This window comes from Strix uralensis, chromosome Z (assembly GCF_047716275.1).
Source record: "Strix uralensis isolate ZFMK-TIS-50842 chromosome Z, bStrUra1, whole genome shotgun sequence".
In the NCBI taxonomy this organism is placed as follows: Eukaryota; Metazoa; Chordata; class Aves; order Strigiformes; family Strigidae; genus Strix; species Strix uralensis.
Window position 1 is genome coordinate 67,251,114 of NC_134012.1, and position 27,413 is coordinate 67,278,526.

General features: G+C 45.0%; 1 protein-coding gene across 5 annotated transcripts in view; it reads right to left on the reverse strand.

Annotated features, from left to right (window-relative positions):
- The window catches only part of ABCA1 (ATP binding cassette subfamily A member 1), a 99,827-nt gene that overhangs the window by 19,159 nt on the left and 53,255 nt on the right, over positions 1-27,413 (reverse strand). For 4 of the 5 annotated variants that reach the window (XM_074857165.1, XM_074857164.1, XM_074857167.1 and 1 more), the window contains 20 exons: positions 26,853-27,044; positions 19,523-19,609; positions 14,790-15,030; positions 14,061-14,200; positions 13,255-13,371; positions 10,420-10,608; positions 9,379-9,584; positions 9,110-9,286; positions 8,286-8,508; positions 7,726-7,947; positions 6,900-7,104; positions 6,250-6,363; positions 5,612-5,783; positions 4,950-5,081; positions 4,312-4,451; positions 3,157-3,294; positions 2,394-2,614; positions 1,855-1,927; positions 1,111-1,313; positions 52-100 (listed from right to left, as the gene is read on the reverse strand). In XM_074857165.1, coding sequence (XP_074713266.1) covers positions 52-100; positions 1,111-1,313; positions 1,855-1,927; positions 2,394-2,614; positions 3,157-3,294; positions 4,312-4,451; positions 4,950-5,081; positions 5,612-5,783; positions 6,250-6,363; positions 6,900-7,104; positions 7,726-7,947; positions 8,286-8,508; positions 9,110-9,286; positions 9,379-9,584; positions 10,420-10,608; positions 13,255-13,371; positions 14,061-14,200; positions 14,790-15,030; positions 19,523-19,609; positions 26,853-27,044 — 3,241 coding nt within the window. Of the gene's footprint in view, positions 1-51; positions 101-1,110; positions 1,314-1,854; positions 1,928-2,393; positions 2,615-3,156; positions 3,295-4,311; positions 4,452-4,949; positions 5,082-5,611; positions 5,784-6,249; positions 6,364-6,899; positions 7,105-7,725; positions 7,948-8,285; positions 8,509-9,109; positions 9,287-9,378; positions 9,585-10,419; positions 10,609-13,254; positions 13,372-14,060; positions 14,201-14,789; positions 15,031-19,522; positions 19,610-20,183; positions 20,272-26,852; positions 27,045-27,413 lie in introns of those variants that run through there. The other variant, XM_074857168.1, reaches the window with a different exon arrangement.

The following is a 27,413-nucleotide window of genomic DNA, read 5'->3' on the forward strand; positions in this document are numbered from 1 at the left end:
ATCATACAAAAGGGTACTTTCCCCTGAAGTTTCCTTCAACAATTCACCCACCTGAGGTTTCTGCATCCACACCGCTATCATCAGCCACTTTCAGAAAGATCTGAAAAGCAATGACAAATGTCAGTGAAAATTAGAAGAGGAACAATATTGTGGGGACTGCTTCAGGAGGTGCTGTAAGAGAGCACAAGACTGACAGATGCAACACGAGAACAGAGGATATAGGGTTTATCCCCTGCATGATGGTGACGTGGACTTTGGGGTTTCTCTCCAGCTTCCAGGAACCAGCTGTAACCACACATCAGTCCTTTTCCAATGCCAGTTTTCAGTCTGTATCTCAAACACAAGCTCTTCTCCATGTCTCAGATAAAGAGCTAGTTACTTAATTTGGGCAATCCCATCTTCCTCCTAGTCTGACAGCGCTCACTCCTGTTCATGCTCCTTTGCAGGAGCTTGTCCCACAGACTCTCCTAAGTCAGAAAAAAACCATTTTCAAATTGCAGATAGCAGCCAAGGCCTTCATAGCTGTGGGAGGACCTACAGGGCAACCTCAGTAAGTGACAACACCACTGTTTCAGTTTCCCTTATTATTTTAAAAAAGACATTTCATATGAACAGGAAATAAAGTGCATGACACTTCTGTGGTAAAAGAAAGGGAGACTTGTCAGCTGGAACACAGCCACAAGGAACAAACCCTAAAAACATCCCTGACAAGGGCATACGTCTGAGTGGTTTCTGTAAAGTACTGTCTCCAGTACTGAAACGTACGTTTTCAGGTAAGTGAAGAACAAAGCATTCCTAAAAATACCTCAAAGGTGTTTAAACAGTCATTAGAAGCCAAACTGGGGGTTAACCTTCACACAGCATCTCAGCAAAGTACAACTGAGTGCAAAGGACCTGTCTATGCTTGCCTGTACTACATGCATTTTTAATGCATGCTTCTATGAGCATACACTTTAACAGGGCAGAAGACAATCCTTTTTGTACAGGAACACAAAGCTGCCTGTTTCACAATAAATGTTTACAGGGAGACAAGACTCCCATCTCATTCTTATTTCTGCCATGAGTCATTTTGCCTAGTTTAAGTCAAAAGACAATCTTCAGCTCATTCACCTCCTCCAGCGTGGTTTCAGAGATGCCGTAGCTTGAAATGCCAAGATCAGAGAGACGGTCATCAATTTCATGGAACAGCTCCACAAAAGCTCCCTCTTTAGCAGCCTTGTACGGCAAGACATAGGTTAATTCATGGCCGATGTCCTCCACCAGTCTGGCCTCAGGAACATGTTTTGTAATGAGATTTGAAATTGCAGACACATCTAGAAAAACCAAAAGGAAAAGACAGTGCTCATCCTGTTACTGCTCATTATGTGGAAAGAAGAGCTCAGTCTGAAATACCCTGCTGCAAGGAAAGGAGGGAAAATGGGACATCTGTGGAAAGCAGCTCATTTCCATGGAAAGTCTGGTTTCTTTTTACATTTAACACAATCTTGGATGAAAGCCTGGACCTAAGCCTGGCTAGTCTGTTTATTTGCAGAATCTGGGAGAGCTTTTACATGCTACTAGCAGCCCTGAAAGTCACTGAGGTACAGTTCACCAGCAAACATTACATATTGCTAACAGGCCTAGCAACTACATACTCTTTGGTTTATTAAATCTCAGGACAGCTTGAACCCAAAATGGCTCACTAAAGAAAAATGTTCCACTATTTACAGATTTTAAAATACCATTTCTGTGAATTTAATAGTTGTCCCAAGACTGTAGCTATACAGGGGCACGAGGTTAAGGCAGTTGTCCAATGTCAAAGATAGAGCAATGTCAGCACTGGGACTGAATCCTGCACTCTTTTACAAGCCTTACCTATTGTCAGTGTGTCACTTTCATGGTCACTGCCAAGGCCAGCATCAGAGCTGCTCTGGGAGACACTGTCATCCTGGTCACAAAAGAAAAGACAACCATTGTTTCCTGTTGTTTAATCAAAAGGGAGCCCACCAGATGCTACACTCTAGGTAACTCCAACCAGATGCTGCAACATGCTAGATACTCCACAGAAGAGTCAGAAAGTAATGGTGAGGTACAACTGCAAAGGGCTGAAATACAAGAGGTCACGGTTAAAGATCTGAGTGTTACAAAAGTGCCCGCTTCATCTATTCTGTATCTCTCCAATCAGCTTTGGACCACCAGCATTGAAAGAAACAGTAACTGAGGTGTACATCCCATGCAACAGTTTAACTAGACAAGATCTGGCCTAGTACCTATGAAAGCAACTAACACTTCTTCTAAAGAATAAAGGCTATCTCTTTGAGACATTCTACCATGTAAAATCGTAGCTGCTGCTTTCCATAAGCTTGAGATTTCATGACGAAAGAATGAATATGAGCAGGAAGGGTGAGCTGTACCTTTTTCAGGTAGGACACTGTGCTGCTGCTGTTTCGGCAGGAGCTTAGAGAGGAATCCACATCCTTCTTGACCAGAGTCAAATAATAGCCTGTTCCCAGCTGATTCTTCAGGAACAGAGAAGAGCCAACACAGCAGAGCTTGCCATGAGAAATTATTGCAATCCGGTCCCCAAGAATGTCTGCCTCATCCATGTGGTGCGTGGAGAGAATGATAGTGCGGCCTATAAGAAAGCAAGGGAGAACACTGCTGGTAAGTCAGCCATACCTGTGTTCCCAAGCCAAAGCCACAATCATCTGGATCTTGCCATGAAGTTAGATGGGAAGTTGATGCCACAAATTCAAGTTTCTTTGTTCAAAGTTAGCAGTATGGAAGAGGTGCACAACTGCTGTCATGGGTTTATTCTCCCCACTCTTTGCAGGCCCCTGTCATGCTCAGCAAAGGCAAGTTAATTTCATGTCAGCAAGGCTGGTTGCACAGAGCAGAACAGGGCACTGCTGCACACCAAGGGTAAATTTCTGACTTCAACTGCCTTCACAACCCAGTGAAGAACTCTGTTCATGAGCTCTGACATAAATAGGATGAGAAAGGAGGACAGGTAAGAGACAAGAACATCCTTGTCCTGCTTGCACTTTGTTCCTTCCTCAGTGCAGACAACAATAGATTTGCAAAGACCCATTGCTATTTTGAGAGCAGTCATGAATCAGATTGATTATTTTTCTTTTCATGACACATTCATTAGGAGTAGAGAAAAAGACCACATACCTTGTCGATACTTCAGGAGCAATTCCCATATCCCTCTGCGAGAATAAGGATCCACCCCAGCTGTAGGCTCATCCAGAATGACAACCTTGGAGCCACCAACAAAGGCTAAGGCAACTGAGAGCTTCCTCTGCATGCCACCTGACAGACACAAGAAGAAACAGATGTTCAGGCTGATGTAGAGATGAGGGGAACAGCAATAGCTGCAGCACCGTGAATAATAATCTCTCCAGGAGAAAGCAGAATTGCATACTGAGAAGACCAAGCACTGCTACTGTTTCAGGCCTTCAGGGTCCCATGACTTCTGTGATAGGGGATAATTAATCTGGATGGTCTTTCCTCAGTGGAGTCCAACTCTCCTCCTACTGCAGGAAACCACATCTTGCAAGCCCTTCCCTAAGTGAATCATACTATCTCCACACTGGCAGTAGCAAGTCACCAGCTTGGAGGCCTAATCATATTTGAGGATCTCAAGCTTAAGCTTGAGAGGTCTCCAGAGCTTAAGCTGCAGAAATAGGTCCCCAAGAGACACCCCTCCTGTGGAAGCGTGCCAGAGGCAGCAGCAAGGAATCATATTACACTTTTCAATACTGAAGCCAACCTGTGGCCATCTGCTCTTCCTTCCCAAGGTCAGATGTGCAGTCTGTGCTGATAGTTGAGTCAGAGACAAAGGAGTCTCAGCCTCTCAACTATCTGGTACAGACTGATACAGGAATCCTGCCACTCCTGAACAAAGGGGAAGGACACTCCAGTACACCAACTGAAGAAGCAGAAGTCCGTGTAAGAAATGCACATACAATTCACAAACAGCAAGGGACTTGGAGATTATGGTCTGAGTCACTCTCACCTAAATCCATAAAACCCAAACATATTAGTAAGCATTTGGAAAACACATATCACATGTCGTGATGAAAACAAGTACAAAATACGCAGAGAAAGTGAGTAATTTGTTATGGCTATTAGATAGCATAAGATAGTGTAAGATTATTAAGTTTAGTAAGATATACTGATTAGGTACTTAATAAATAACTGATTTCCTTAAGTGCTTCATTGTGTTGTAGTCTATATTTAATTGGAGGATCCAACCAAGGTCTGTGATGAAGCTTCTGTGAAACCCAAGAGAGTCTTTCTTGGGGCTGAGGAAGCAGCTGAACCTACCAGAGAGTTTGCTTGTCCTAGCTTTCAGTTTGTGAGGCAAACCAACATCCATTGCCATCTGCTCCATCTCCTCTTGCACCTTCTTTTCTGGCAGCCCTTTGAGCCGAGCGTAGAACCAGATGTGCTCCTCCACAGTTAGCCTAGGAAACAGGAGCAGGCTTAGGGCACAGCTGACAGCACCGTGCATAGGCATTACAGCTGGCATGTTTGTTTGCTTGGGAAAACATCTTTTTTTAAGGCCAAGATGTCAGGAAGGAGCTACAGACTGGGTGTGCTCAACTTGGGTCTGATTTCAGGGTGTGGCTATTCAGCATCAGTGTAAATAATCTCCTTTAAGGGTGCTTGACAGAGTACCCCAAACATCCCAAATCACTAGGCACTGGGGAAACATTTGGCCTAGTTAAGTTTAATGGAGTAGATTTCTTTAAAGAGACATGAAAGATGAAAGTGCAAACTTTTTCTAATAATTCACTGGCACATACGAACATGATAATGGACAGAATGTCCTTGTACCAACCTCACACCCCACTGTCTCACACCATGCACACAGATAGAGATAGGACTGTCCTAGTTGAAAGCACACTACTGTGTTCTAAAGAACCCAAATATCAGCTCTGCATCTCATAGATGCTACTCACAAGTCAAACAGCACATTGTGTTGTGGACAGACACCAAGGTTCTGTCTGATGGCACTGAGCTCCGAGCGGATATCTTTGCCCAGGATAAAGGCTGTACCCGAGGTTGGGGGGAACAAGCCAGTCAAGATGGACCTGAGGGACAAACACAACAGATAAGCAGGTTCCACCTCTAGGAAATGGCTGCTGCCCGTGCCAGGATAGATGAATGAAGAGTGAGTGGAAGCTCTGAGGAACTCCCACATCAGAAAAGTAGTCTAAGGAACACCTCACTAGTGGATAAAAATAATAATCAGTTTTAACATCGATCAAAGCACACCCATATAACTCTGCTTGAAGGAAATACTTTTTCCTCTAAAAGAGTCTCATCCTTTCATTCCCAACTCTTGCTTACACTATTAAGTCAGAATCACAAATGGTATTACTAAAAAATGCTGCCATCAGATTCATTTGGCACAGCCTCAACCTGAACTACCTCCAGTTTCCGCAGTCCCCTGCATCTGTGCATCTCCTGAGGCAGCTGCACAACTAGGGAAATCAGCAGAGCACCCTAGTCTGCACCAGCTTGCACAGTGCAGTTGTGCAGCTACCTGTACCATATTGATAGGAATCACAGTATTCAAAGTTGCTTTCCCCACTGTCTTAAAGCATTATTTTGTTCTTACATTGTAGTGGTTTTCCCTGCTCCATTGTGTCCCAGAAAGGAGGTGATTTGTCCTTCATAGAAGTTCAGTGTGAGACCATCTACAGCAACTTTCTTGCCGTCACGATAAACCTTCACCAGATTCTGGATGGAAACACCAAGGCTCAGATGCATTGGCTCTTCCTCCTTGCAGACTGGAAGAAAACAGAGCAGAGCTGAGAGAGATACGATAGGTTTCAACAGCAACTGTGTGGGAGTTCTAACAAACATCACATTCCCCTGAGTCTGTGGAGATCCAAGGAGAAATGAGCTATATGAAGAACTGACCACATTTCTTCCTCAGGGACAGGAACATTCCATAGAAGTTGTCTTTTAGCTCTTTTTTCTACTAGGCTTATCTGGGAGTTGATCTCCAGTATCACCAGCATCAGAAAAAATGGGAGGAATTCGACTCCATGAGGCTGGAGTACCCAACTGCACTCAAGTGGGCAAAGTACCTTGGGTTTACCTGGATACAGCCACCTGATCAACATACCCAGACTGTGATAAAGGGATGACCAATTTCACCTTAGCCATGCCAGTCCTGGTGTCCTTGGACTCTCCTTTCAAAAAGGCAGACCATAACACTTCACTGCAGAAAGACTTATGTCCAGCACTTACCTTCTGAAGGCCCATTCTGGTCAGAATGAGGGTGCTGCCTGTCCTGTGGTTCCTCACCAAACCAATAGGACTTCGTGAAAGGAAAGTACCAGGGCCTGGGAATTCCATACTGGCCTAAAGAGAAAAGCATTACATAAGCCTGACTGCATCTGTCCCCTTTCTTACATTAGCTTTCAGGACAAGAAGGGAAGTATGTCATCCCAAGTCTAGGATAGGCAGGACAACAAAGAGATCTTTCTTTATGAAGACACTGCCAGACTTTGGGGGTAAGACACAACTCTTTCCCCAAACTTCACTTTAGGGTTAAAAGCCCTGTGCTAAAAGGTGCTATGCATGTGTTGCTGATATTCTCAACTCCTCCCCTGCTGCAGGGTCTGTGGACTTAGCAGTTCAGAGAAGGGAACAGCTGAAGTGCAGCAAAGCTTCTGGTACAAGCTCAGCCATTGCCACAACAGGGCACAGCCTCTGTGCTGGCCAACAGCCACTGCAATTAGCAGCAACAACCTTAACGTGATGCTGGTCGGTGGTTTTCCTCCATGACCTTTCTGCAGCTCTGCTTAAAAATGGGCCAAATTTGCACTTTAGCAAACAGGTGAAAGAATCTATTTAAAAGTGTGAAGACACAATCTTTCCTCAGAAGCAGACCTCACCTGGGAAGACAGACTCAATGTACCAGGTCATGACCCCATATAGGAAGCTGTCGAACAACATCATGACGGCAGATGTGGTGATGCTAAAGCCATCTTCTTCCAATGGGCTCTCAAAGAAATTGTCCCACTGAACACCAACTCCCTGCTCCTCAAACAATGCAAAGTACTCACAGCCAAAGCCAAAGGCTACTGGAGACAGCAGGCTCTGCAAATGGGACATATGAACACGCATTCAGTTTTTCACAACTCCTCTCCAACTGGGCAGCTCAGCTCTAGCACAAGGCTAAGGGATATGGTCCAGAAGCCTTACAGGAAAAGTCAAAGGTCCAAGGAACATGATTATTTGCAGAGGGGAAGTGGCAGACTCAGTTTTGGTTCCAGCAAGCAAGGCCTGAAGTATCTGCTGGATCACCACACAGAATTGTTTGCTTCCTTGTTTTCTTTCCCTTGCTCTTTGGACTTCTATGCGAGGGAAAAGATTACTGACAGCTGCCCTCTCCAGACATGTAAGAAGGGTTGTGCAGAGGAAAGGCAGCTGGTTCCTTCAGCCTGCGTATCTGGCTGTACAGCATCACAGCACACAGAGGTCAAGGCAGCTTAGTCTGGCTGAATTAATAATACTACCAAAGCCAATAAAACACTCTTAGCAGCTCCTAGCAGGTTCAGTTAATCTCTTCACCAAGCCCAATCCCAATAGCCTCTTACACTGGAAAATTATCCTCCTATTGCCAGCCCCCCCCTCTTGCTATCAGTGTCCAGCTAGAGAGCTGCTGAGTGTCATACTGGTGGAGTACCCATTACCAAGGACAATTTCTTCAAGACTCACCGCAAAGATCTTGAGTGAGAAGCTGACATAGTCCTGCCAGGCAACACACAGCACATATGGCAGGTACAGTGTGAAATAGACAATGCCCCCACAGGCAGCTGCCAGATTAGCCCTGGAGAACACGGTGCTGATGAGGAAGCACTGGAGGATGGTCACAACACCGAAGATCGAGAGAAAAACAAACACCACGCTCGGGTCACTGTAAGGCAGCAGATTCCCCATCTGGCAGGAGAACAACAGGTGCGTCAGGCTTTCAAAGGACCCTCCAAGGTGGCTCTAGTACAAGCAGGTCTGCAGAGCTGCTGTGCAGGGGAGGCTGGGCTTGCTGCAATTTGTACAAGAGCCTTCCCAGCAGTGAGGCAGCACAAAAAAGCACTGAATCTATGACAGCCCCTCCTGCTGTTTTCATCCACTCAGACCTGTTTTGTTCCAAAATCCTGTTCCCAAAAGCTGCTGGTCAACCCACGCTAACTCCTCCCCAGAGTGCCAGTGCAGACTCCTGCTTAGCAGGCTCTCAAGGCTCTAGATTCTGCTGCCACAGACGAAACCAGTCAACTCACCTTAAGGATCAGTACCAGCAGGCCTGCACTCATCAGGAGAGGAATGAGGCTGCTAATGAACCAGCTTAGCCAAAGGATGCCATTGTCAAGTCCCATAATCCTCATTGTCTCCTTCAGTCGGGCTTCCTTCTCATACACAATGCCCTTAATTATCACAGCAACTGAGTAGATCCAGGCTAGAGTCATGAAGAGAGGCATGGAGCGGCTCATGACACGCAGAAATCTGAGAGAAGAAGGAAAGAGGCCAGGGGAACAGAGTGAGAGACATCACCGCAACTTCAGGTACGGCTCAAGGGCTAGCAGAGCATGGCGATGGCTAAGGCTTCACTGCACAAAGCAGCTGATGTGCAGAGCATGACACAGGATCTGCGTCTCACTACGAGGTGAGGCTGATGGGTCTAGAGCACATCACCAGACTGGAGTGGGAGCTGAAGCTGCAACTGTCAGTCAGTGGAAGAGTGGGTGCAAAGACCTGCCTTTCCTAGGGACTGCTCTCAGCTGTCCCCTTTCCACTCTCCTGTGTCTCAGTCTCTGCTTATTTCCCAACGCTATTTTTGCCTGATTGGGTTTGGGGATATGGTCACATTTTAGGAATGTGCTCTGTATGTGAAAGTCCTGTACACTCTGTCCTTCTCGTGGGAAGGCCTCTGCAAGTCATTACATATTCTAAATCCTCCATGCAGGTGTCCTAATTACAGGGATTAGGAACACTGTTTGTCCCCCACTGATAGCAGGGACATAAACCATGCCTGAGAAGTGACAACAGCCCATGGCTCCCAAGCCACAATTCTCCTGGGAGCTTTCTAAGCAGCCTGCATACATACATGTCATCCACATAACATGGGTAGGGCATCTGCTGCACATAAACTCCCGTTTTCTTCTCCATGCCTGTCTGCACCCTGATGATGGCCTGTTCCACCACATCCTGCAGGTAGGCAAAGCCTCCCCAAACATAGCGCATGTCCTCAAAGGGGTCAGCACGGGGACCAGGATCCCAGTACCTGCACCAAAGGAACAAGACCTTTCTGTCAGAAATCCTCATCACCACATCCCCCATAAGAAATTGTTTGTAAGGCAGAATATCAGGGCTCACCCATCCTTGATCTTGTTGGTCCTTTCCACATTATCAATGTCCATGCGTATCTTGTATTTGACATGCTGAGGGAGCTCTATGCTGTTAGGAGCTATTTCAGTGAAGACTATGCCAGCCCAGAACCTCCTTTCATCCAGAAGCTCCAAGGACTTGTTTATAAGCCGGACTTCTGTGGCCACTGGCTCCAGTTTGTCCAAGTTGACACACTAGACAGGGACAAATTTGGAAGCGTTTATGGGATAGGTTAGCAAACGTATTTTGTATTTTGTTTACATTTGGGAGGAAGAAAAAAAAAGGAGGACTCTGCAATTGTAACGCCATGCCCAAGAAAAGGCTGCAGCACTTGACTAATTTGCAATGGCGCATGGTAGCCCAGCAAGCTGCTAGAGAATGTCGTTTTTTCCTGTTTGATAGTCACCTGCCAGTCAAACATATATCACTGAGAAATACCCTAGCAAAGGTATTTTCTGGACAAGTAGCTACAGGATCCCATCCAAGCATCAATTTCCACAGATAGTCTTAATTTCTCTGTTACTAATAAACTAGCCTCTAAAAATCAGAGGCTCTGGACCAGGCCCCTGACAGGCCACAGCCTCTTTCTGTTTGCACTCATCTGCCAAGATGATCAAGTAACAAGTTGAACAAATTTCATTATTCACTATGTCTTCCTCAGCTGAAAGCAGCTGCTAGCTTCACTGCAGTCCCCAGTAAAAGCCCCAGATCAAAATATGAGCTGTTACACTGCCAAAGCAAGCAGCAGCTCTCAGTCACCCAGTAACATCAGGGTGGGAAACCACATGCAATGGCCAAAGCGAGAGCTTCAAGAGCAAGACCTACAGTTAGATTCCTACATCTATATCTAGGCACCTGAATAAATTGTATTTCTAACATGCTGTGCACTCAGCTCTGCTAAAGCCTGGTCATTTACAGAAAATGGATTGAGGAACATCTATCTTCCCCTCCCAGGAACACCCCACCACACGAGTGGAGACCAAGCTGCTGTCCTCCCCCAGTTCTTTGCCCACACTAGCAAGATCTCACCTCCATGAAGCGAGAGATGGTCTGGATAGCCCGGTCTGTCTCATTGAAGGCGTCCATCCAGGTATACACCGAGCCATTTGATGTCTCAAAGCTCTCCGGATGGTTTGACAGGAAACGGGCAACATCGTCCACTGTCCAATTGGAAGCTGGCACATGCAGGTCCCAGACAGCTTTGCCTTTCAGCAGCGTCTGTGAATATTTTGTTTTCAAAGGAGAAATTGTTATTGATAATTAATGTTAGATCTCCTCTCTCATCATAAAAACAAGTACTACCAGGGAAAATGCCTTTTAAAATGGTGCAGGGAGAGGCCCTCTGCCATACCAAGATCAGCACGGTGAGGAACTTCCTCTTATCCTCGCATTGCAAAGGATGTGCCTTCCTCGGTATAGCTACACCATCGGGTGTGCTTTGAAGGCTGGCTGGCTGCATCCATGTCCTGCTGTCCCTCTCCCAAAGAGAGGGCAGCAGAGAGCTGTACAGACATGATGTCCTGCCTCTCTGTTCTATCTGGAACAGTACTTTTTTCACCTGATTTAACTGCTAGCTTTCTGAGGATGGGCTATCGCCCCGCTACATGTATGCACAACGCCCCACACAAGTGCAGTCCAGGTAGAAGCAGAATACAGTCCTGGCATTGAAGCAGAAACCAGTCCTCTGGGCAGACCACATAAGGGCATGTAGGAGTGGAGCATTAACTGTAAAGGACACAGTTGAACTGAAGTAGGGGAGAGTTAAAAAAAGCCTGCACAAGAGAAAACTGTAAAAATCCTAACCAATAAAAACAGGAAATGGATTTTCTGCCAGAACAAAGAATGAAGCAGAGAAGTGAGGAGCTTCCCCATGCTCTGCTGTTACCAGCAAACCAGAAAGCAATGGGTCACACAGTTAAAAAAACCAGCGTCATGAACTGGGAAAACAGAACAGGCCAAGCTGGCAAAGAAGAACATGTGGAAGGGAAGTACGAGCAAACAGGGATCAGCTGCGCTGCTCTCTCTTCACATTTGTTCTTTTAAAGTTGGGTTGTGTCACCATTCCCAGCAGGAAGGGTACCATGACTGCAGGGAAGGGGCTCAGCCTTATCACATTCAGCAGTAACAGTAATGCTCTTTAACTCCAGGGGCACATGTTGTCCTCCCTGAAGTTAGCAGTCACATTAGCATCAAGCTGAAAGTGCCAGAGATGGTCAAGCAAAGCACTTTGTCTCCTGCAGCAGAAAGCAACAGGCCCAGAAAGTTGGGAGGTGATGACCAGTCACCCAGCAGCACAGCAGCCTCAGTGCCTAACAAACAGCAAAGTACCAACTTCCCCCTTGAAAGCAGCCACAAATAAGCAACTCCGCATTTTAGACTATTTGTGTACTGTGATCTGTTCTGCACTGAACTGAACGGGATGGTGCCCAGGAGCTGCTCAGGCACTGACAGTGAAGTACTGCTTGTGTGAACTGCAACAGGTGACAACAAATGAACCCCTGCTACTGCACCAATATAGAGAAAACCAGACTGCTTGGAAGATTAAGAATTAACTACCAGAGCCAGCAGGCTTAACAAGAAGCATAAAATACAAAACCAGAAAAGCCCAGGGCTCATTTAAAAAAAAAAAATAAAAGCAGCAACAGTTACTTTTCAAAGGACATGACTACAAACCAATATCCAAACTGTGACTTTCTGTCTGCATTCTTGGCAGAAAATGGTTCAATTTACAATTGGTGGCCCCAATTGTCACCTCCCTGACGCCAACATCTAAAGAATTAACTTTCATAAAGCCAACAGAGGCACTGGAGAGATTAAACTTATGTCTCTGACCCTCTAGTATATCATGTTGATGGGGAAGTACAACAGGGCAGGTTAGACACTATTCAGCACAGCATTACATTGGGGTAAATAAGGAATGAATCTCTTAAAAGACCTGGGGAGGTCTCTGTATAACAGCTGCACTATGACACCCAACCAGCTGCCTTGCATAAACAGCAGGAAAGGCTACTCTATAAATGTTTCTCTGTTGCACAATCCAGTTTTATATCACTGTGCTTCCAAAAACATCAGCATGTGGTGCAGAGATCCACCCCTCAGAGTTGCACCTGAGGGAAGCAACAGTGAAATAAGCCACGTGAGCAGATAATATCCCAGTAATGCATGTCTAGCACCTGGCACAATGCTCCAGGGAGGCAACAGGTGAGCAGAAAGCATGTCAAATCCAAACAAGACTCCCAGCCTCTTCTTCATGATCTAGTATGCATGGCACATCGTAAAGCAATCAGCCGTAGAGTGATGTTTGCCCTTCTCCCATGAGCACCCAAGTATTACTAGATTAAGCATACCATCCAACTCCAAACTAAGGTTTTACAAGATTTGTGCCAGACTACTGCCAAGCATCTAGGTTCAGCTCTATATCCAATGGGGCCTGAGACCACCAGGCACCTTTCAGGATCTGATCTAGGTATACAACCACTCGCTATCATTCAAGCACTGTTGTGGAGAAGCGTACACACAGGAGCTGAACATGTCACTAACCCCACAGGTCCCCAGTTTACAAAAATACCCCAAGCCAGGTATTCATACTGCATTAGGGCAACACTGTGGAAGAAATAGACCATTTACCCACAGAGGCAGACTAGAAATGGGTGTTAAACATGCACTGCTCCTGTTTGCAGCAGGTTGTTACAGGCAGGAAGTAATGTCAAGCAAGATTGGTACAATCACTACATGCTTCAAGAGGGCATCCCATCCATGCTATTTATTTGTCCAGCTCAGCACTGAAGCACCATCTAAAATAAGTATTTCATGACTTATTGCAGAAGACAACAGTGGCAGTTCTGGCAAGGACAGCATACTGACCCGAATGAGATCCATTTCCTGACTACTTTCCATAAATGTCCAAATCTTTGGGCTTATCTCCTCCCACATACCCCCGAGGTCACGAAACACACCCAGCTCCTGGAACGTCCTGTTCACCTGTTGGCAAAGAGGAGAGGAAGGTTATTTCCAAAAGCTGGCAGAAATCCACTGCAGTTTGAGAGGGTGCATTGACCTGTCAAGAGAAGTATTGAGTGTTGCTTATATTCAAACAGCAGCTCAGTTTCTGCAAGGACCAGAGCAAGGAAAATCAAGAACACTTGGAAGAAAAACAACAGGGAGTGTGGATGCCTGTGGCTGAGCACTGCCTTTCAAGGCTTGGTGGAGAATGACTCTGCCTTGGAGATGAAAGGCACACAGAGGAAGCCCCTCCCCATGTCCTGAGGGAGAATCTTGCTGAGGGAGCTTGGGTACTTTAGGTAACCCACAATCAGAAATTATTAAGGATCCACTCACTAGCCTGCAGTGGACAAAAGGAAGAACACCTGAAGGCTTATCAAGGTCTTCCCCACTCCCACATCCTACAGCAGAGATGCAAAGCCTGTGGATAATCAAAAGGCACCACCAGGAAAGCTTCCAGCCAACTCTAGAAAAAAAAAGTTCAGCCAGGCCTTTTCTGCTTGAGCCTTCAACAGTAACTGCATGGGAGGTGAGAGACTAGGGAGGCTGTGCTTTGCAGGCAATCCTTTCTAGGCTTATGTTTAGGCCCAATTTAACACAGAGCAGCTAAGGTGCACAGTCAGAGGACACACCTAATTCTGCGTATCAGAGAATAGGGCTAGAGTTACCTCAGTCATGACCTTCCTTATGGCTGGTGTGTCTGGAGTGTACAGGACCTTCCCAATCAGCAAGGGTTTCAAAGCCCTCCAGATAATCCTGGAAAGCGGGCTAGATTCCAGGTTCTTCATCAGCTCATTGCAGTAGGGTGCTGAGGATGAGAGGACAAGGGTGCGTGGCTAATCAGCATGGTGACAACTGCAGAAGGTATATGCCCCACTTGTGTGGGCTTCAAGGACAGTCACGGTGGAAAGCACAGCATTTGTCAGACAACAAAACCCCTCCTCTTCTGCAAGGCTCCACAAAAAGCCCCTTTCAGTCCAAATCTCCATGCTCTGCCCAGCAAACATGGACCACCCAGGTGGCCTCGAGCATTAAAAGCCACAATGCTAGTTCTGCACCACTCCCACAACCCCACTGCAGGGCACAAGGAAAATTTGTCTAGAAAAGGACAGATTTCCAAAGCCTGCATATGACTCTGCTCCCTCTCCTCTTGAAGGAGGTCCACTGCACAACCTTTTGTAGGCTCTACACAAGGCCCTTGGGAATCCCTTGCATGTTGATATCCTCACTGGCCTTAAGGGCCTGTGCAAGAGGCAGCATGTGCATGCTTTTCAGAAACAGCTGAAGGTATGCCGTCCCTCAGGACCACTTGCTTTCATCTGTGGAAATTTGGGAAACTCTAGCAATGACAACCATGAAGTAGGCAGTACCTTAGGCTATGCCAGGGATACACTTACTTGTGGAGTTATCATAAAAGTTAGTTACATCATCTTCAGTGCTGTTGCCTCCAAACAGTGCTTTGTAATTGTTATCCTCATACCAGTTGAGGGATTTTATTTTGAGCCCTCCACCTTCGGGATGGCCGCACACAATGCGCGACACAGCCTGGTAGATCTGTGTAGAGGAGTTTGAAGCATTCACATTGGTCAGGAACATCACCTCTTGCCTCATGTCACTCCAGCTCTTCATGCTCAGCAACTGGAGGGGAAGGTGGGAAAAAAGAGTAGAGGCAGGGATAGGAACAGGATTAGCAAAAGGAGACCTTGCTGCTCTCCTTCATATCACACATCTGTTTTTGAACAGGTGAAAATCCCATTGAACACAACATCAACAGTAAAGCCCAGGGAAAGCACACTTCCTCCTACCACAGAGAGAGGAGGGAAGTCTCTGTGCATGTACAAGGAATGTGCACTTGCCAAGCTCTTAAGTTTTTCCCTCCAGTGCTGCGGGTGGTTCCTGCCCTCCCTGCCCTCTCATGAGGAAGCTGCTTCTCCTCCTGGTTGCACAACAGCTCACATTCCAGTGGAGCCCCCTCACACTGGGTGGGGTGGGGTGCATTGAGTCAGAGGAGGGAGTAAGAAACAACACAAAATGAGTGCAACTCATGGGACAGAGGCTGAATGAGCTGCAGGCCTCAGCAGTGCCACCTGGTCCAATTCCACCTAGCCTCCACTGATTTATACCAGGCAGCCAGTTTGACCTCCTAGATCAGTATCACTTGTCCCTGCCCAAGCACCTCCCTGCCCTGTCATCAACGACATTCCCAGGAAACCCTTGAAAACAAGCCCACCTGCAGCCTGATCACAACATGAGGTGTGCAGGCAGCCAGCACCCTCAAGGAGCCTTCTCCTGCCCAGCTGGCTTGACACCAGGCTCAAGGTGACACCACACAACTGGCTAGGACAACTGGTACCTCCAGACTCATTTGTCTGGCATAAGCATCTACCTGCAATGTGTCATGAACAAAAGGACCAGGCACTCAGCCTGAGACACTCACTGCATTAATGTTGCCATGCTCAGAGGCATGGTCAAGCTCACCACAATGGAAAAACCAACGCACCTCCATAAGCACTGGCCTCATGCTACACTTGAGCATTGCTCTCAGACTCCCTGTCTGGAAATGTAAGAACAGCATCAGAAGAGTGTCCACACAGACTAGAATTCTGTTTATCTCAGTAACCTCTGTGATGGTGACAGTAAGTGGATGTTAGGTAAAAATAAGGTAAGGGCAAGAATGTGGGATACTTCTCCCAAGCAACCCTCCAGCTTCCATTTATTTTCAGCTCAAGGAACTTCTGTTTCCTAACCCCCAATGAATTTCTTCCATGGTAAACTCCTGGAGTTTTGAACAACCACAAGTATTTAACATCCAACACATGAGTGGAAAGAACATCCTTTCCCCTCTCAACTTGGCTGTGGTTAGCTCCATTTGGTGTCATGTTTTTTGCACTGGAAGAGACAGTGAACATGCAATCCCTATCTCTTTTCTGGGCCACTCAACTCTCCAGACCTCTGTGATATTCCCAACTCATCTCTCTTCCAAGCTGACAAGCCCTAGCCTACCTCCTTGTTCCTTTGTGAAAGTCATTCCACTTCTAAATGTTCCTTCTCTGAACTTTTTCCAGCTCTGCTACCTCTTTTTGGAAACCAAGGGCCTAGATCTGTATTCCATATCAAACAGAAAGGCAATCCATGGTTTTATATAGTGTCACAGTAACATCTTACAGCTGCTTCTCTATCCTTTTTTAAATCTTTTCCAGCATTTGATCTGATTTCTTGACTGCTACTGAAATATCAGGTGACATTAACTTGGATGTTCTTGCTGTGCTGCCCAGGACAGCAATATGCACTAATAAAGGCAAGGAGAGCTGCTGAGACACCTATTTGTAACTGCTCATCAGCTGCATCTCAGAAACAACTTTAGATGCTGTGGCCCAATTGCCCTGTTTTTGGAGACAGTAAGTCTGTCAAAGACCATCTGCCAGTTTTGTTCACTATGTACTGGTTTTGTCACCTTTGTTTAAATAAAATGCAGGTAATCAAAGTCTAGGACAGCTGGCAAAGCCAGCCAGCATCAGTGGAGAAAGTGACAGTGTGCTGGAACAATTCAATCCAAATTCACCCTAGGAAAGCAAACACAGAGTCTCTGGCCTTACACCGCGAGGCAAACCTGACCCTTTGTGTTCATCTGTAGCACCGTGCATGTTTTAGATGTGCCAACACCTGGGCAAAAATTCTTCAAGCTCAACAACAGCTACTATGTGCCACATACACAAGAAGCCTCTATTTTTAGCTGTCTGAAAACACACCACACTTTGATATGATGGAAGATAGCTGTGAGAACAGCTAAAGCCTGAGGATTCAGTATGTGTGTCCAGTGTGACTGCTTCAAGTGTACTTTCCCTTCCTCACCACTACCCACTGTCTTTGCCTGCACTCTGGTGCCACTCAATGTGGCTCCACAGGTTCATGGTGACTGATGGGACACTAGAATTATGGGACACGAATGAGAAAATGTCAAACAGCAGCGTTTGTGGGTTACATATGCTCAGGTGGATTTTTGGATTTGATGATTCCTCAGCCAAAAGGCCAAGGCTGTATTTCAGGTGTGACAGTTTGAGTGTCCAATTCAAAGGGACTCCCTGGGGAGTTTTTAGTACCTTAGATAAAACAGCTCTTCCTCAGCAAAGAGTCAACTGCTTTATTTAAAGTACCATAAACTCCCTAACATGAGCAAAGGTACACAAACAGGAAGTGCAGCTAACTCCCACGAACATGTGAGGTCTTGACCATCTTGCAGAGGGATTGTATTAGCAAATGTATTTTTACACATAATTTTAAAGGTCCTTGCTCAAACTGTTTTGTTTCAGCTTCGGCACCAGCAAGTTTAAAATTGACATGCAGAGATGGTCTGTTCACACCACTGGAAGCAAGTATATCATGTGTGAAGTGTTACTGAGCTACTACTTCTCCCAGACATCAGACCTGGCTCTAAGTGTTAATAGTTCCCCATGCTCTCAGTGTTTAATCTGCCCTCCCCGCTTGAATTAAAGAGCCCAGGGACACAGAGCCAATCAATCCCCATACTCAGAGACAAATATTTTGTTCAGACCATACACTAATTAAAATTCCTTGCTAGAAAGGCTCCTAGACATGGCACAAACAATAGTTTTCTCCACCCTGTCAAGCTGCTGCCCTTTGAAACAAGGGACCAAAGTCCCTCCTTTTCACACAGAAATCAGCCTGCCAGACAATAAGAAGTAACTTTCGGTCAAGCCATCTGGAGCAGCTCAGGCTGTACGCAAAGGAAAAAGCTGCCTTTGTTTGCACAGCAATAGGCAGAATAAAAGGTAGTCCTACCCCAGAACAGCTGCCAAGCAAAAGGCACATTACCCTGGGACATTTTCGGCCACATCAGCAAACCGAGTATCACATGGTTTCAATTATTTTTATCCCAGACGAGAAAAAAAGGCAAGCTTACATGACGTAACGGGAAACAGCTGTAATCGAACTCTGAAAGGCAGCGTCCCTGCTAGCAGCAACAGCTATGCCATGGTCTCAAGTGAAGCTGATCCTGGAATCATCTTAATTTCACTGTAAATGGGACCCGACAGCAGGCTGGGTTGTGGGACTCGGGATGCATGCCAGAAATTGTTGGCTGGTATAGCACTGGCTCCCAGCAGCTGCCCCTCCGTGGGAGTGGATTGCAGGCTAACCTGAAGTGACCTGCTCTTGTGCGTGCTCTCAGAGGTTACTGCCGTTCACGGCTCTGAGCTCTCTTGCTCTGATGCAAAGACAGAAGACTAAGGAAGGGGAGGAGAGGGAGGCAGCATTCTTTAGTTTAGATGGCTGTGATTCTGCTTCAGGGAGAGAATGTTTTTGCCTAGTAGCAGCACTTCAAAGTCAGAGCCAACCAAAAAGCAACTACAGTAAATTTCTGGCTTAAACCACCCCCTTCCCACCCCCGCCACCCTTGTTTTGGACTTCTGACTCACGCTAGGCACCCAGGGCTTTTTTCTTAATCCCTCGTTTTACCTGCAAAAACAAACACTTGCAGTCTCTGTAATGTCACTCTGCCTCTGCAAATCGCTATTTATGTTTTGTCAGACCCTTTCACAGCCAGTGTTGTGATGTCATTGCACTGACTGCCCCACAAGGACCCGAAGACAATCTCTGCCCCAAAAAGCTAGCTAGACAAAGAACAAACAGTAGCCTATAGCTACTTAGATTAGAACAGCCACAATATCTCTTCCACGTGCCATACCCTCACCTCACCCAGAGACCAGTAGATACAACCAAGTAACAACCCCGACACAGTTGGCAACTGAGTAAAAAAACTAGAAAGGTGGCAAACCTCCACATGCAATTTGCAAGGCACCACTAGGCAACAGATGTATTGCAAGTCCAACACTTGTATCACTGCTGAGAAGGCAAACCCCACAGAAAACGTTTTAATTTCTGCTCCTCCCACAAGGACCCAATCTTTAGCCACACATCTAAAACTCCTATGATGTTTGTAACTTGAAGTGCCAAGGGGTTGCAAAGTGTGTGCTGCCTCTACTGACACAGGGAGAACGGCTGGGATTTGACTTTTGAGTTGCATCAGGGAGACTCATACTTCCTGTACTTGACCACAGGCTAAGACAGCGATGACGGTGATGTGTTCTCCTAACACAAAAGTGCTCCTTACCTCTTTAACAAGCTTCCCAAGGCTCTCTCTCAAAGCTTCCACGGTTTCTGACAGATCCCACAAGGAAGAATTGAAAGAAAGTCGTCTCTGCAGGAAGAGAGAAAAGAAAATTAGAAGTCATTGCAAGGCACAAAGAAATTAAACTCTTGTGCACATTCTTGTAAAGGAGAGTAGTAAGCACTGTTTACATAGCAAAGTGCTTGATGGAGAAGACACAGGTGGCTTTCTGTGCAGACTTGATCTTAAAATACCCTGGGCTTCAGCGCCCCACAATATGATGGGAACAACACTGTCCCTCCTCACAGGTTAGGTACAGAGATGCCATAACCAGAACCATCCCAATAAAATGCGAAATGCATGCAAAGGATGGCTTGGCATTCTAGGTCACAAAACAAGCACTGCCTACAGGAGAGCATGTGGACAGATCTGAAATCCTGTAAGACAGTGCTAAGAAGGGGATGAAAAGTCTATACCAGGGAGGAAAAGACCAGTTGGTAGACACAAGCTTTCAGTGGGACTCCACAGATACTAGCTCAGATATGCAGAACGCTTACTGCAGTGTCTATCACCTCCATCACGCAAATCCTCCCCTCAGGCCTGGACTTTTTTTTATCTAAATCAAGGGTGTATTTTAAAACAACCGGCTTCTGATGACACTCACCATCAGCACAAGATAAAGTCTAACAGGTTTCCAGAAGTGGAAGGCACAGCTTTCAAGAAACTATTTGCTCTACCGGGGAGTCACACTGAAGACAACTCCTTGTTTCCACTTGCACATGTAACTGGTGGGCCTGGGTTTTGGTTTGTGAGGTTCTTCTCCCTTTCTGTTCATGTATCTGGATTATCTTGCATGGGAAACTTTTGGACACAATCCTTGTTTCAAGGGAATGAAGATCAAGATAATTTCCTAAGATTGCACGTTAGCAGCTACACATTGCAGCATTTGAAAGCATGCTAAAGTTACAGCATTGTGACACATAGAGGAACAGCCAAGGCCCTTGATTTTAGCAGACATCTTTTGGGCTGAAGCTTTTCATTCTCACTTCTTTCCCAGTGTAATTTCTGGAAGCAAAGTCTGGAGGCTTTCACTTGTTCTAGTTGATTTGCTGGAGGGTGACAAGACCTGGTCAGTGCCAGTTGGTATAATTAGGTACTGTTCCATTGATCTGTTGGGGCATTTTAGATCCATCTAACTTTTGAGTGCACAGTTAGTGCCTGCTACAAAGCCAGCTGCAAATTCAGGGACTCTCTAACCTCTATGGATTTCTATTAAACACAAACTTTAAGGTTCAGATAAATCAAAACACATCATTAGGCCTAAAAGAAAAGCAATTCAAACTCTCCACAGTGTAAGACCTTTAAGACATGTTTAGAGTAATAAAGTCTGCAAACATCAAAGCTACATAGCTGCACTACCAGTTTAGCAATAAGACAAGGTAGAAAGACCTCCAGAAAGCTCCAGATTCCTCATCAAGCCCTACACAGGTTTGTGTTTTTCACTGTATTCAGAGGTGATTCAGGGACAGGGTGGATAAGGAAGAGTTTTCTGATGATACTAATTGGTTCAGAACAGCGAAAAGTCAAAAGTCAATTGCAAAGTATTATTGAATGGCCTCACGCTGACACATAGTTATAAAGTGCCAGACGAAATTCAGTGCTGCAAAGTACATAGGGAGAAGACAGTTCTAATTTAAGATAACCTTTGATGGCTCTGAACTAGCTACTGCCAGTCAGAAAGGGAGAGCTTGGAATTACAGTGATAAGACAGAACAACATCAATATAAACCCATGGTGCAATGCTGGTTCTCAAGTACTACTTTTGGATCCTCCATCTCTGAAGGAACACAAATACAGAAAAGGACCACAAGTATGATTCATGATAAGAATGGCTTCTGAAAGAAGAACAGTAGACCACAGTTCTTTCAGTGGGACCTGTAATGACAGATAGAGGTTATAACAGAGGTCTGTTGAATTACAAGTGGGATGGAGAATGGAAATGGGATGATTGCTCATAGCACCTCATCATACAGGACAAGTAGTAAAAAGATCAGTTTTAAACAAAAGGAGCTACTGCACACAAAACCTAGTCAAAATGGAAAAATTCAGTAGATACTATGCAATACTGAATGTACTAAAAGTTAATGTGGGTTTGAGAAAGGCTTAGAAAAATCCATGAAAGAAGAAAGCTTACCAAGTGCTATTAAACACCAAGATCCCAGCAGCAGCTGAGAAAGTTGCAAGCTACCGAAGAACAGGACATTCAGCTGAGGAAATAGTACTATACACTTGTCCCATGGCTGCATTCTTTCACACGCCTCCATTATGCATCACTGCCGGACTAACTAGCACTCAGGGGACACTGAGCTGAACAGGACTTTGGTCTGATCCAGTATGCAAGTCTTCAGTGATTCAAGGAGTTTACAAACCTTACCCTGAAATGTGAGGAGAATCCACCTATCCTTTCACACCCCACCATCCTGATCTTTCTTCCCTAACAAATTCACAGCACTCCATTTCTCACCAGAACTTGCAATGATGCCACTGCTATGGAGGGAATTTTGCTTTCTTTACCAGCACCCTTTGCACCCTGAAGCCTACTCAGGGAGCCTCTTACAAGTTGCATCTCCAGAGACAATGATCAATCAAAAAACAATCATAAGTGGCCAGTTGTCTTTGTACAGATAAGCACGTCATGAATTTCCCTGGAAAACAATTCTTTGTAGTGGCTCACTGAAGTAGTTCATTACATTCATTACATAAGGGCCCTCTAGATTCAGGGCAGCTCCAGTAATACTGGTCCCACTGTGAGTGTCTTTAGTAGGTGTCTGGATTACATCTTGGCAGGAGGGAAAGGGGAGCAATGACTCAATTTCCAGTGAAATGCTGCAAAAACATCACCTGTCCTTTCCAGACACACTGTGGAAAGACAAAACTCTACCAGGTTTTGAACAGAGCTACCCTGTACAACTACTGTGTTAGTGGCTGACAAGTCATGCCTTCCTCTAGACTTGTCTTTTGGGGCAGCCAACTTCATAATACACTTGAGGTACAGACTGCACTGAATGGACTCTGCGTGCTTGCACATGCACGCTAGAAGACTTGAAATAGAGACAAATACTTGAGACTAGAGTTGACTGCACAGTCAAGACAACCTTGAGTAGGTCCACCTGTCAGCTCCTGCTAGAAGGGATGGACAACTCTGTTTCTTTAACATGCAGGAGTGTTTGAACATTTAACATGACCTTAACACGCAAACATGTGTTTGAAGTGTTGGGAAGTCATAACAGAATTCAGCCAACGTCATCATACAGCTAACTTTCTGCTTAATGAGACCACACTGCCATGATTGCTTTGAAATAGTTATTACAACTTTATACTGATCTTAGCAGAAACTTTACACTGAACTTCGCAGAAAAATCACGTGCTTTAAGCTTCTACTTCTGCTTCCTGGGAGTAAAAGTCCCAAAGTACAGCTGCTTAAAAGCATATTACTCTGCTTGACTGAAAACACTCTCAAAACAGCAAGTAAAGCCACAAGTTCAGTTGCAGCATGTATTTACATTAAGAGACCTTTTCTAAAGTAATTTTTCAACTGGAATGCATTTATTATTCAATGCTTAGTTCATGCTAACCATATGACAAAATACCATTCATATTACAAAGGGAGAAACAACAATTGGATTTTCATGTGCTCACCCACACTGCTTCAACGACCACTATAGTACACAAGTCACAACATATTTATGGCTTATTACAGACCCACAGCACTGGAAGTGAGTGATACAAAGCCCTTCTGAGGCAGCGCTGCAGAGATGAAACCCCACAGGACCCATTTTAACTGTCTTTGTCATTTAACCTTCCCCTCAGATAATTTTCAAAACTATGGAGATTTGCAGAGGGAAAACTGTCCCACAGACATGTATTTTTATGATATAAGCTAGTCCCCACCCATCACACCACCAGTCCAGAGGAACACCTCTGACTTACTACCTTGCTAGCCAGGGGTGCCTGTAACCTTTTGCAAACTTGGTGGGTCTCCCATGGGACAACTGCTGGCCTAGCACAGGAAGAAAGCCAAAAAGGAAATTTGTGTGCATGAAGTCAGAGGTCCTGTTCCACCGTTGTTCTCAAATCATATTCTCCTGCCTCACAGTCTCACTGACTACACCCAGTGCAAGGCAAACCTCAAGAAGAGGTGTCCACAAGGGGCTTGTACAAGATGTCCTATGCCCCGTAGTACTTACTGTTGGCCACAAAGCTTCAGAGCTGGATGAAGATTAAGATGTGGGTGCTGCAACAAAGAATTTGACTTTTTCAAACACTTGTTGCTTCTAGTGGAGTGAATACTCAGTCAAGAAGAAAAGCTCATCAGCTGCCTTGGTGCCCTGTGATCACTCCCAGATATTTTGCTAAGTTTTGATCTGAACAGCCCACCCTAAACAGGTCCTTACGTAAGAAAGAATAAGGAGACACATTTTAACCTCCCTGCCATGCTTCTATGTGCTTGGCTCTATTTTCTCATCCTACAGAGCAGGTTAAACTGAAGTCATACAAAGGATCACTGACAGACATAGAAATTCTAGTGGAAAATTTTAATTAGAAGTCCTTCTTTGTCTTAACTGTACTATTGCACTTCAGGTAATGCTCAAGCTGTTCTGGATAAAACTGATGAGGAAGCATGTAACGGAAAGCGTTTATTTTTTGCTTGCCTTTTTAAGAAGACTACCTTAACAGTGCTGTGACATTTAGCGCTCATGCATTTCACTATGCATGCACTTTAATTTCCTTTTTAAAACTGCTCTGTTCAAAATTTGCTAATAATTACTGTTTTGTTGAGTTACCTAAAACATTTATAGCTTCCCTCAGTCTGCCAATGCACACACACTTTAAGCCAGCAGAAACAGGTGTTGATGTCGGGGTCTCATCCTCCACACACACATTCCCTGACCACTTGGTTCTCAATCCTGCGCCCTCCCCTTCATGTTTCAGCACCAATGTTTGTGTAAGCATACAATCAGGTCAGTTACTTTTAATCCAGATCAATTCTGTCATGTAATTTACTGCACTGTCTTGCAGAGGGAACAACAAAGAGGAATGCACAAGGGCAGGAACAAGCAAGTGGATGCTGGCCTGAGTCTTCTGGATTAAGATAGTTCAGGAAACTATAGCCACTCTACTGCCCAGATACTTGAGCGGCAAAACTCCTGGTTTACTATTCAAACCCTTGGTGTTGAATTTACACAGTTCTTACACATACTTGCAAGTCCTTTTCACCCCAATTGTATTGACCTAATCATATTAAGAGATGCTGCCTCTCCATAAATCATAGAATGCTGCGACCAGTGGAGCCCAGGTCCCATTACGTGAGGCAAAAACCTGCCTTGAATTGCTGTTGTACCTGCATTTGATTTGGTCCTTACCTATTGAAATGTCATGCTGTGAAGTACATCAAGGGGATCAGGCAAAAAAATTAAAAACAGATCTCTGGGCAAGTTGTTGGCATTGGTTTACAGTATCTACTACTCAGTAGTAGATTCAGTGCATGCTATCTTCAGTGTGCATGTTCAAGATTTGACCCACCGTGCCTTTAATGATAAGCTATGTCAAAAGCCTCCTTTGTACATGAACAGAGAGTTCCCTCTTGTTCGAAGCTGTTACCGAAGGTCAAGGCACTTCTTAACCTTTAAAGACACTAAGTTTCAAACATGTCGGTGGTTATCCTGAGTTAATTTATTAATTTTGCCTGGCCACATTTAAGTCAGTTGGTTTTTATTTCACTCATTGATATATAGCAGCAGCTTAAGTGGAGGGTAGCCTGTGACATTTTTCTGAGGAAAACTGTGGACCTTTACAAGACAGTGTACAATACACAGCAGATTTAGAACTGCTGGCTTCTGGACTGGAAGCTTTTTTACTTTGAAGCCAAGACTATGAGCCAGCTTCTCAGAAGTCCCGCAAAATTGCTCATGATGTCTTAATCTACTTTGCTCTTGCCAAGTGTCACAGAGTGGCTTATGATTGCTTTCTTTCACCAACAAACAATACAGATGCAACAACACAGATAAACTCAGTACCTGCTTCTGTCAGCTAAATTGTAGAGACTTCCATAAATGAGAAAAGTAACACTGAGTCTCCAGAGGGCCCAGAAGACCAGTACCAAGTTGCACTATAACTAGCTATTTTCATCCCCTTCAGGCCCCCCCTTCAGGAAATTCTAGTATCTGTGAATGATTTAAAGTAAAACCATGCATATACATCTAACTGAACACAAGAAACTGCTTATAGCCTTTCCTTTTCAAACAGCCCATCTTTGTTATGGGGACAATTTTAGTGCTATTACCTCATCTCTTAATGCTTATGATTATCTTGCTCTTCCAGCAGGAAAGAAAAAATAGAGATGGAGGACACATAGAAAACAGAAGATGAGCTGTGGAGAGAAATAACTGACTATGTACTGCACAGAAGAGTAATATGATCCCAGTACTTGATAATGACCCTTTTTGACTGGGGACAAAGCCAAGCAAGTGGTACTTGACTTTCAGCCCTGAAAGGCTCACCAAATCTGGAAACTCACACAACCGAAGTGATTATTTCTTCCACAGCAGACAATAGAGTGTTTGTTTTAGTGGGTAACAAGAGTGGGTTCTGTGGTCCCTTTTCTCTACTAGTATTTCCAGCACTAACTTCCTCAAACTTTTGTATTTTACCTGATATTGCAGACCTATAACAAAGCATCACTGGGGGTTCCTAGATAAACAGCTAAGTCTGCTCCAGTCTCCAAGCATCCCCTCAATAATGTATTTTCCTGAAGTTGAATGAATTCTCAATGCAAAACCCATTCAGTTGGTCAATCTTTGAAACTGGGCTTTAAAACTTGTCTCTTAAACCTGCTCAAAGGTTGCAGCTTGCCACTGGCTAGGAACATGTCCACTCAGTGGACCCATGGTAAGGACAGATGGTGATGGTTTTAGTACTCAGTATGGGTCAGTCTAACATCTGGGCTCATTCCAGCCAAGACACAACATCTGACCAAAACAAAGGAACAACTAAGAGCTTGTTTAACTATACAGCATAAATATTTTCCTCTTGACAAACTGAACTGCACCACACATGTTTATGCTCTGCAAGTACCACACTGCAACAGGAAGGGTACAACTGACAGGAAGAAGCAATATGGTTCATGGTCCAGTCATAGAGACCAACTTTCTTCTTTCTTACTGACAATGAACAGTTCACTGCAGAAACACAGAGATTAATTCCTTGACTGAAAGACCTAGAAAATGTTGCTGTGGCAATGATAGTCTCTCACAGGTGGTATCAGTGGACTCACCTGAAGGGGCTTCAAAGGATTCAGGTTAGCACGGAAAGCTTGTTCAGCTGCATGGAGTTTTTCCTTTGGCAAGGTGCAAACAAAGGCATCAGAGTCTATGGCCGCTGTCTGATTTTGGATTGTAAGAAATTCAGACAATGTTGAGCTGTTGCAGAGATCTTGCAGTCGCATTCGGTAACCAGACACAATGACCTGGAAAAGTGGGCAAAACATATAAGTCTCCCTTCACATAAGATTCCTAGAACAAAACTGGTTATCACCTAGACAAAACACACCATTTGTAACGTTTCCAGACAGAAGTAAGAAGGCATTCTTCTCTACAGGTTGCACAGCCCTGACCCATGCACAACTCAGTTCCAACAAAAACATATCTAAGTACATGGGGCAGAAGTCCTGGGGAGGCACGTCTGTCTTCACTTATCCACAAACATGCACAGAGCAGGGGTGATCCTGTCCTCCACAGCAGCCATTTCCTCCAACCAAGGGTACACGCATTGCCTAATCTTCAGTCTTCTGGGAACTGAGCCACAGAGACAAAACAAGGCTTGTGACCAAACACAA